The sequence below is a fragment of the Nematolebias whitei genome, chromosome 17, assembly GCF_014905685.2.
Source record: "Nematolebias whitei isolate Nwh7 chromosome 17, NemWhi1, whole genome shotgun sequence".
Taxonomy (NCBI): Eukaryota; Metazoa; Chordata; class Actinopteri; order Cyprinodontiformes; family Rivulidae; genus Nematolebias; species Nematolebias whitei.
The window spans coordinates 25054480-25065899 of NC_056514.1; the positions used below are offsets into that span (position 1 = coordinate 25054480).

The 11420-nt window shown below is 39.1% G+C and overlaps 1 protein-coding gene across 1 annotated transcript in view; it reads left to right on the forward strand.

Annotated features, from left to right (window-relative positions):
- Positions 1-11420, forward strand: part of LOC119423477 (transient receptor potential cation channel subfamily M member 5) — a 29509-nt gene that overhangs the window by 955 nt on the left and 17134 nt on the right. The window contains exons 2-12 of the mRNA XM_037690875.1: positions 264-444; positions 1135-1307; positions 1668-1845; positions 2607-2671; positions 2784-3011; positions 5461-5563; positions 5979-6100; positions 6240-6545; positions 6652-6753; positions 6884-7012; positions 10934-11063. Coding sequence (XP_037546803.1) covers positions 264-444; positions 1135-1307; positions 1668-1845; positions 2607-2671; positions 2784-3011; positions 5461-5563; positions 5979-6100; positions 6240-6545; positions 6652-6753; positions 6884-7012; positions 10934-11063 — 1717 coding nt within the window. The remainder of the gene's footprint in view (positions 1-263; positions 445-1134; positions 1308-1667; positions 1846-2606; positions 2672-2783; positions 3012-5460; positions 5564-5978; positions 6101-6239; positions 6546-6651; positions 6754-6883; positions 7013-10933; positions 11064-11420) is intronic.

Sequence of the window (11420 nt, forward strand, 5' to 3'; positions counted from 1 at the left end):
ACTTCTCTGAACTAATTAATAAATGACAACTTTTATTGACAGAGATATTATTAATTTGCTGCAATAGTCAGTATTTTTTATATTAACCCTATGGCTTATTGATGTACAAACAAAGACAATGCACCGAGTTTGAGATCATGAAATCACATTCGTATTAATCTTTTGCTCATCTGATCTTCAGCATTAACCAGTTTTTGTTTACTTGTAACATATGACACGTTTGTTCAACCAAATGTCTGATTTGTCTCTGATGGGGAGCTCAGTTCTTGCGTCTGTCATGGGACTCCTCTCCGTCCATGGTCTACACCATGTTGACGACCCACTGGAGTCTCCCTGCACCCAACCTGGTGGTTTCTGTTGTGGGAGGAGAAAGCAGGACAAAGGTGAAGACCTGGGTGCGGGAGGTTCTGAGGCAAGGACTTGTGAAAGCTTCTCAAAGAGCAGGTAAACGTGTCCTGACGACAAAATGTCAGCATGTTTTCAAATTTCTTGACTGCTTTTTGGACTTGGGTCTCGTTTACATCCTTCTGTAATCCACTTTGCTCATCAGTCACAATCCCAACTTCCTGTCCTCTCTTACAAAGTGACAAATGCTAACTTTTGCGTCAGCCTTCTCAGAAGGTGCAGCTATGTGTTTATGTACCTTTTAGCATTCTGGCCTTCACATAGATGTTACTTTGACATTACCTACATGTTTTTGCAGACTAGAAACAACCCTCACAATGAAACTCTGCTAGAGTAGCAACAAGTTTTTCATAGATTTTATTTGCATCAAATTCAAAATAAATATTTACAATAATAAATAAACTATAATATCTCAGTTTCAACTCTTCATATGTTTTTTTTTTTATCTTTATTTAACACAAAATTAAAGTCATTGTACTGTTGTGTTTTAAAACGGTGTTTATAGAATATTTGTTGAACAATGTATTTTTTTTTTACATCTTTTCCCTTTTTTTTTTGTTTCATTATCTTTATTTTTGTCTTTAGTCCTATTCTGCAAGAAGTAAATATAGTATATATTTTATGTGACTTGTTTAAATATCATTTTAAATGCACAGCGGGAAAGAAAATGAAAATAGATAGGTGGTTGTATGTATTTACTTTGACAAGTGATGCATTTTTCCTGTCCAGGAGCAGCGTGGATCCTGACTGCAGGATTGCGTGAAGGTGTTGGTAGGTGTGTCGGCGAGGCGGTGAGAGATCACGCCACTGCAGCTTCTTCAGACTCCATCAACAGAGTGGTGGCACTGGGCGTCGCTTCATGGGGTTTGGTGCACAACAGAGAGCAACTTGTCAATCCGAAGGTTGTACAGAGATTTACAGTGACTTTTTCCCCACACAGTAAGAAGTATTACAGTATATGTGATTTGTTGTATATCAGTATCAGATAGAAGAATCAGTTTCAAAATAAAATATATTTTTTGCGGTTTTTTTAGCTCTGCGTAGGTTTCTTGATTTAAATGCGTTTGAAGCATTACTCTATTTAAACCTTTTTTTTTTTTTTTTACCAATTGTATTTATATCATACATACAATAAAATTATATTTAGATTTATTTTGATTTCATAGGTATTTACAACAATTTAAATGTAAAATCTAAGGAGCAGATTAAGCCTAATCCTAAAAAAGAATATATCCATTTATTTACATTTTTTAAATTTGCAGGGCTGTTTTCCTGCTAAATACTACGTGCAGAGCTCATCTCGAGATTCCTGCAGCCTGGATAACAACTACCAGGCCTTCCTGCTGGTGGATGATGGGAGTGTGGGCCACAGAGGAGGGGAGACGACCTTCAGAGCCAAACTGGAGGACTTCATCTCCCATCAGCGCACAGGAATATGGGGTGAGAAACATTACTTCTGTTCTGCTTAAATTCAAATTGACAAAGATATTTGTCCTTTAAGCTCAGGGCTCATGCACGCAACATTTAATTCAACCCATGTGGCCATTTTAGTAATCCTTTATTTATTAATGCAAAGATCGGTGGTCATCCACTGAATAGAAACTACTGCACATCTAAAAAATGACACACGGGTCTTCAGCGTGAATAAAGTTTTCAACAAGCCAATGAAAGCGTTTTTAATAACTTGTTTCACTGTATAAAAGAAATGTTATGCAAATAGCATATTCTAATATGTATTTTAAGTTTTGTCTCAGTGATTTTAAAAGGAATTTGTGTACAAAATGTGCAGCATTTTGTTCTTCTAACAGGAAATGGCAGCATTGACATTCCTGTCCTTTGCAGTTGATAAATCTTTTTTGATTGAGTTGACCAGTATTTAAAATAAAATGTCTCCAATAAGCTCTGTGCTTGTGCACTCAGTCCTGAATTCCACTGGAATGGAACATGGCATTGCATGTCTCTTCAACCATTTGAGACATGTAATGCCATGCAAAGGAATGTTTGAAGAAAAAAAAAATCACACTGTGGTAGTTCTGTTAATCGCTGCAACTTACACTGTACTGTGCTTCAGGAAGAATGTTAATTTAATAAATATAATTACCCTTCTGTCTCAGTTTGTGAAATTTAAAATAAAAAAATAGTAATTTGTGTTTAGAAAATATTAGATTTTTATATTTTTGTTTGTTTTGTTTTTTGAACAGGTAGCGGCAGCATTGACATTCCTGTCCTGTGTATGCTGATATCAGGGGAGACGAGCATGCTGCAGGTAGAATCATGACGTTTAATAAATATGACGAGACGTACAGTATTTATGTGAAATGTGCTAAATTTTACTTTTGATTTGCCTTTTTATTCACGGATATTCAACATTTTGCCAGAGAGTGGATGTTTCTCTGAAAAACTCCATTCCCTTGTTGGTCCTGGCCGGTTCAGGAGGCATTGCAGACTTCCTGAGTGACCTCTTGGAGAATCTGTCTTCAGCCACAGCCTTCCAGTCTTCTAATGAGGGGGACAGCGAGGCCAGTGTGGATCTGAAAGAAAAAGTGACGGAACGAGTGAAGAAACACTTTTCTTCTGAACCAGAAACAGATAAACTTGTTGAACAGGTAAGAGATGTAGAAAAAGATACACTTTATTCTATTTTTTTAGATTTTTTTTTGTTGCTTTTTTGGTAATTAGCTACAAGTCCCAGTAAAAAAATAAAAATAATAAAATCAACATTAAAAGTTATTGTCTTCAGAGTTAGTCCCCCTAAAAATGAGCAAAACTAAGACATACGTATGATGCAACCAGTCAACAGAATTAAGGATGTACTAAAACACATTTTCTTCACTTGACATGTCCTGCAGGAAAAAAAAAATTGGTTAATGTGAGCGTACAGTGGTTAAATCAAAATTAAGGAACGAAAAAAGTACAGTGTAACTCACTTGTTGGTCAGTAGGATTAGTGAATTTAGAAATACCACAAATATAGTAGTATTGATGTTCATGTCTACTCACTGGTGTCTGTTTTATACAAGGGGCAATTCTGAAGTGTGTGGTGACATTTTAAGGATGTTGAGAACTTAAAATATCAATGATTAGATAAAATTGTCGTAAAAATTCAACTACTGTATTTTCCAGACGCACTTTTTTTCATAGTTTGGCCAGTCCTGTGACATATAGTCCAAAGTGACTTATTTACATTTTTTCCCCTATTCATGACTTAATTTTTGACTGACACGTTAAATATTCATTCATACTGACATGAACCGAAGAGTGAACATTACCATTTGCAGCCATGAGAGGGCCCTCTAGGATTTTGACAACTATGTTGTTCATATACTGCTAAAACCCCACCCTCAAACATTCACTTAGACAACTGAGAAAAACTTAACACAAGTAAAATGCCCCCAAAAGAAAATACTATTCTGCAGATTACAAACTGCAGTTAATAAAATGTACAGCTCAAAACGTTAATCGAGCAGCAGAAAGAAAGTTTGAAGTGAGTGAGAAACTTGTGAGGGACTGGCGAAGAGCAGAGATTACTCTGCAATGAAGAAAGTGAAGAAAGCTAATTGCGGGCTGAAAGCAAGATGCCCAGAGCTGGAGGAACAAGTGCACATATGGGTGCTGGAAGAATGTACTGCTGGGAGGGGCTTGTCAACGGTCCAGTTGCGTCCACGCAATGGCCATTGCCATTGCCAAGGAGATGAATATTAATGAATTTGCTGGCAGACCTTCTTGGTGTTATCGCTTTATGCAATGTAACCACCTCTCCATTAGAGCATGGACATCGGTGTGTCAGAAACTGCCAGCAGACTTTCAAGTCAAGGTCAACAGTTTCCATGAGTTTGTTAGAAAGCAGGTAGTGGAACACAACATGTCAGCAGATCATATTATCAACATGGACGAGGTCCCCCTCACGTTTGACATCCCCATGGGCCTAAGTGTTGCACAGAAAGGGCAGAAAGTATGAATATAGTGACAACTGGTCATGAGAAATCACACTTCACAGTGGTGCTAGCATGTTGTAGAGATGGATCAAAATTGACACCGATGGTCATTTTCAAATGGAAAACTATGCCAAAAGATGAATTGTGGCAGTGAATGAGAAAGGTTGGATGGATCAAGAAATGATGAACATTTGGCTGACAAAGTGCTACACTAAGCATCCTGATGGCTTCTTTGAAACATGCAAAGCCCTGCTCGTGATGGATAGTATGCGAACGCACATAACGCGACCGTTCAAAGATAAAATAAAAGCTTGCAACTCCATACCTGCCATCACCCTGGAGGCTTAACCGAAGTCCTCCAGCCTCTCGACATCTCAGTAAACCGGAACTTTAAGGCAGCCTTGCATCACATGTGGGAGGAGTGGATGGTGGATGGAGAGCACACATTCACGGCAACCGGAAGGACACACCATGCAACTTTCCTGCAAGTCCTTGGATGGATTGACAAAGCATGAACTTCATTGACAACTGAAACCATCCTGTCTGGATTCAGAAAGGCCAAAATAACTGGAGCTGATGTGGAGTCTGATGACTGCCCCGCAGAAGAGGAGACTGCGCGTCATTTTCCTCCGGAGTTGGCAGACCTGTTCAGAAGCGACATCGAAGATGAAGAATCCAATGGATTCATTGATGTGGAATGAGATTGGTGAATTTACCAGTTACTCGCTTTTTGGACTTGTTAGCTTGTTACGTTAATTAAGCCGGTTCAGGATCCCAAGTATGTTCTGTTAAGCACTTTGATAACAGTCTATCTGTTTTAAATTGTGCTCTATAAATAAATATGACTTGACTTGACTTGACTTGACTTGTGTGTTAATGTTATTTCGGATTAAATGTCTGTTTTTGCACTTTGTGAAATACACTTCTAAATAAATGCAGCTTATACTCTGAAGTGACTTTTATGTTTTTTTTTCCTCTTCATGAAGCATTTTTTGACTGATGCAACCTATATTCCGGAACGCCATAGTCCAGAAAATACGGTCATTCTAGGCTTTTTTTAATGACACTAGGTTATGTGCTCATTGTTCAGTGTTTTTCTGTCTTCTAACTTTTGTTTTCAGGCTCTCAGCATTTACCAGAACAAAGACTTTATAACAATCTACCATGGAGAGCAGGAGAGTCCAACTGATTTTGATACAGTTCTGCTCAAAGCATTAGTAAGAGGTGAGTAAAACAACATTTTGCACTTGTTTTTATGCGATAAGACAACAAATTTCCTTATTTTGGTGATTATGTGTGCATGATCTTGTTTTTTTTGTGCCCTTTGAAAGACAGGCTTTGGAGACCATACCATAGTATAGTCTCCATCCATCCGTCTGTAAAAATCAACTTTTGATTGTCCTGCCCATAACTTATGATTTGCTCAAGATAATAATAAAAAAATAATAATAATTCATGAACGCATCATCACTAGATAATGTCACATATGCTATTCATGACCCCAGCTCCAAGATCAATGCCACAAGTCGATGTCAAATGTTATACAAGGTCTTTGCTTGTCAAGCTATTGTTATAGATTGCTGTATAATATTTTGTCGACAGCCATATAATTTGCTGTATGCGGTACTCTGTTTTTCAGCAAGTAAGCATCGTGTCTCAGTTGACGCCTCTCCTTACAGTGAAGAGCTCAACCTAGCTGTTGCTTGGAACAGGGTGGACATTGCTAAGAGTGAACTCTTTAATGGAGACATCCAGTGGAGGGTGAGAAGATAAACCCAACAATCTGAATTAGATGCATTCTATAAAGATTTTGTTATATAAAGCATGTCCCAGCTAAACAAAAGCATTTTGTTAAATAAGATTTCTTGCCTGATTTTTATTTTTTAATCTAATCCTACAGTATGAGGACTTAGAAGGGTCCATGACGGATGTCCTGATCAACGACAAGCCTCAGTTTGTTCGTCTTTTCACTGAGAACGGCCTGAACATCCTGGACTACCTGACTTATGGACGACTGGAACAGCTCTATGGATCTGTGGCTGAGGGCACACCGTTATACCAGCTACTTCAGCGCCGCTTAGCCATGAGAGTTGGAACTACACCTATGCCTACATCACATCCACCAGAGAGTTTACCAGAGACACAGTCTAAATTATTAACAGAGAAAGTTCAGAGTGAAACACAGTCTGAGATCACCCTTTTTGAGGTGAGCTTCATTTTGAAAATGTTCCAATGGTCTTGGTCCGTGTTACCCATGTGAAGTATTATGAGGAAAACGCCATTTAACAAAGCTTTTTGTTGTGTTTTGTCAGATTTCAGGAGTCCTGGAAATATTAATGGGTGACATTTGTGAGCTGTTCTACTATGACGTTTTGGGCTTACAAAATGTCTCATCCCAAAGGATAGCTCTTAGGGTACTCATTTATTTTTGTTAATAATCAAATATGCAAAACAAGGTTTAGGCTGAAAAAGTTACAACTGTATCCCTTCAAACATTCGTGTAGCTTTACCTCATCAGTTTTTATTTTTTATAATTCATCCCAGCGTGTAAGTAAGCTGCTGCGTGGAGAGCGCATATATCAAACAAGGCGGTGCTCCACCCCCTGGCCTTCACTTTTCATCTGGGCTGTTCTACAGAACCGCAGTGAGATGGCCACTTTCTTCTGGGAGATGGTAAAAACTCTGATGATGAATGCAGGAATGTGTGCTGCTCAGACTTTGTAAATCAAGTTTTATTGTCAAGTGATTACAGGGATGTGCATTGTCACAAGTTAGACCTAAGTGTTTCTTATTTGTAGATTAAAACAATTAGAAAACAGAGTTAAACAAAGAGCATATATTTCCTTAGTACAATTATAATTTTATATAAATACACATCAAGTTACAGTCAGATTGTGTTGTACTTCTGAAAACTGATGAAAGGTTGCAAATATTTACTGATCTTCTTTCACCTTTTTCCTCTTCAGGGGTCGCCACAGTGAGTCTCCCTCCATCTTACTCTGTCTTCTGCATCCTCTGTCCTCACTCCAACTACCTCCATATCCTCTCTAACCACATCCATATATCTCCTCTTTGGCAATTCTCTTTGTCTTTTTCCTGGCAGCTGCATTTCTAACATCTTTCATGTCCAAACCATCTCAGTCTGGTCTCTCTAACCTCAACATCTTCATTTCCGTCACTTCCAGTTCTTTCTCCTGTCTTCTTGTCCATGTCTCTATCTCCAGACCATACAACATAGCTGGTCTCCCCACTGTCTCGTAAACTTTCCTTTGACCTTTGCTGACACCCTTTTGTCACAAATCACTCATGAAACTTTTCTCCATCCACGCCATCCTGCCTGGACTCTCGTTTTCACCTCTTTACCACACTCCTCATTTCCTGCACAGTGAACTCCCAAGTACTTGAAGTCCTGCATCTTGTGACCTCTGCTCCTTGTGGTCTGACTTCCACCAGCCTCCCTCTCATTCACACACATGTGCTCTGTCTACTACGGTTGACGTTCATTCCTCTTCTTTCAAGTGTATACCTCCACCTCTTCAAGTTCTCTTCCACCTGTTACGTGTTCTCACCACAGATCACAATGTCATCTGCAAACATCATAGTCCATGGGGATTCCTGCTTGACCTCATCTGTTAGTTGATCCATCACCAGAGCAAACAAGAAGGGGCTCGGATCTGATCCTTGATGCACTCCCACCTCCATCTTGAAGCTATCTGCCACTCCTACAGCACATTTCACTACTGTCCTGCTGTCCTCATACATGTCCTGTACCAGTCTAACATACTTCTCTGCCACTCCAGATTTCCTCATGCAATACCACACCTCCTCTTTCGGCACCCTGTCATTTACTTTTTCTAAATCCACAAAGACTCAATGGAGTTCTTTCTGACCCTCTCTGTACTTCTCCATCAGCATCCTCAAAGCAAAGATGGCATCTGTGGTGTTCTTTCTTGGCATGAAACCATACTGCTGCTCACAGTCACCTCTCATCTAAGATCTCGTCTTTGGACAAACATTCAAAGCTTCTGGTAAAAAACTGCTTTTATCATCTGAGAAACATTTCTAAACTGAGGGCAATGTTATCCAGATCTGACCTGGAGATGATTATTCATGCTTTTATTTCTTCTCGTTTAGATTATTGCAATTCCCTTTTTACTTGTTTTAACAAAACTGCCGTCGCTCGTCTCCAATTGGTCCAGAACTCTGCTGCGAGGCTTTTAACAGGAACTAACAGAAGGGCTCACATTACACCAGTTTTATCTTCTCTTCATTGGCTGCCTGTTGAATTTAGAATTAATTTTAAAATCTTAGTTTTGACTTTTAGAGCTTTAAATGGACAGGCCCCCCAGTACATCACTGAAATGTTGATTCCTTATTCTCCAGCCCGCACCCTTCGGTCTTCAGCGCTGAACCTTCTTAAGGTTCCTAAGACCCGGTTTAAAAATCAGGGTGACCTGTCCTTTCAGGCCGTAGCCCCCCGGCTGTGGAATGCCCTGCCCCTGTCTCTCCGTATGAACATCTCTGTTGATTCTTTTAAAACGCAGCTTAAGACATTTTTATTTCGACAAGCTTTTAGTAAAATGTTTTACTGTTTTTTCCAGCTGTTTTTACTGTTTTTATTAATGAGTTGTTATTATTTTTATTTTATTTTAAGCTTTTATTTCTTTATTGTTGTACAGCACTTTGTGATTGTATCTATGATAAGTGCTATATAAATAAAGTTTACTTACTTACTTACTTAAATCTAGCTTCCACAACTCTTTCCCAGATCTTCATTGTGTGACTCATCAACTTAATTCCCCTGTAGTTGCTACAAACTCTGTACATCACCCTTGTTTTTAAAAATGGGCACCTCCTTCTCCATTCCTCAGGCATTTTCTCACCCTCAAATATGCCATTGAATATTTGAGTCAAAAAACCTCACTGCCATCTCTCCAGGACATTTTCAAACCTCCACTAGTATGTCGTCAGATCCTACTGCTTTCCCCTTCCATTGTTTTCAGAGCTTTCCTGACTTCATCCTCACTAATCCACTTCCTGGTCCACAGTTTCTATGACCTCTACTCTTCTTTCTCTTTCATTCTCTTCATTCATTAGCTCCTCAGAGTACTTGGATTTGGCTGGTTGCTGGTTTTATAAATCAATCAAGGAAGTCGTCGGCAGCAAATTTGGACCCGATCACGCTGCTTGCCTTTTATGATGGCTTGGTTTGTGTCTCGAGTACCCGGAATCAAATGCTTTGGGCAGAATGGATTAGATCTTGGGGATTTTTCTCAGTCATGTTCCATCGGTGTGGCCTTGTAATTTGGACATTTCGGAACCAAGTCAACCAACACAGACTCAAGGTAGATGTCATTAAGTTCTGCCTGTCCCCAAAACAACTGTGTGTTTATCTGAATTTGGCTCCCTTGGCTGGCCTTGAAGGTCATCTTATCTGAATTCGCCTGGAGAACATGTGATCTGATGCTCACCACCCCCTCCCTGAGGAATTTCCAACTGATAACCAGATGAAACCAGCTGAATAAACTTGTGTCATCATTTCAGGACTCTTGGATTCTCATAGACGTTATTCTTGCCATTCCTTGACATACCTCGAGAATGTTTATGGATCTCACCGGAGGACATTGACTGATTATTCTGTCCTTATCAGAACTCTTACAGTGCCCTCGAGAGCATCTATGAACATGCTGACCGCTCTCGCCCCCCACCCCCGCAGAATGTCTATATCACTATGTGCTTGTTTGTGCGAGGTGTTTTTTAATATTAGAGGTTTTTTTTCCTCAGGCAGGAAAAAAAAGGCTGATAGGAATTTTTTCGCCTCCAATTCCTACATGTGTCCAGTTTACCACTTTTTTGTCTGTCTAAACAGATCTCACTTGTAAATGAGTCTTTGAGGCTCATTGTGATTTATCTATTTAAATAAAGGTTTAATGAATGAATTTAAAAACACCTTCCATCTTCCCATCACACTCTTCTCACTTGTTAAAACATTGCCATTCCTATCTTTAACCAGCCTAACCTGCTGCACATCCTTTCCAGCCTGATCCCGCTGTCTCTCCAATCGGTACAAGTCCTTCTCACCATCTTTAGTGTCCAGCCTCCCATACAGCTCATCATACACCTTCTGTTTTGCCTTTTCCACCTCCCTCTTGGCTCTACGTTGCATCTCCTTAAATTCCTGTCTCTTATCTTCAGTCCTCTCACTGTCATATTTCTTCTTGGCTAACCTCTTTCTTTGACTAGCTTCCTGCACTTCACTATTCCACCACCAGGTTTCCTTATCATCCATTCTCTGTCCAGACAACACACCAAGTACCTTCCTGTCTGTCCCTCTAACTACCGTTGCTGTAGTAGCCCAGTCATCTGGAAGCTCTTTCTCACCACCCAGAGCCTTTAACAGCTCCTTGCAAATATTTACTGAGGCACATCAAAAAATTGTAAATGTTCCAGTAAAGATAGCAATAAAATTACACTTAAATGTGTTCACTCTGTAGGTAAACATACATAAACTTCTTTACACACATGGCTGTGCTGAAACACTGTAGATTATTTTGTCAGTTAGCTTCTCTTGCCCTCTCTTGTGTTTTTTCTCAGACAAGAGAGTCAGTGCTGAGCGCTCTAAGTGGTTGTAAGATCCTGAGAGAACTGTCCAAACTGGAGGATGAAAATGAAACCAAACTCTCCATGAAAGATTTGGCCCAGCAGTTTGAAAATCTGGCACTGGGTGAGACCATACACCCATCTTCCTACTAGTGCTCGGTTGGTGATTTATCACCTGAAATATGGAATTAGTTTATTATTTGTACTAAGAACTCATGTAACATAATATTAAGTCTGTTTTGTGTGTTTAAAATTTTGAAATCTTTAAACAAAGCTGTACATACATTTTCATGCAGTTGTTGTGTTACTTGGGTTAACAGAAAAAAAAAATCTGATTTGCAGCATGTAGCTCCTAAGGGTTTTCAGATTTTTTGTTCCTGTAAAATTGCGTTTGATAAAAAAAAAAAAAAAAAAAAAAAAAAAAAAAAAATAAATATTTAAAAATTTTAATAAAACAAAATTTAAAGATATATAGAAATAT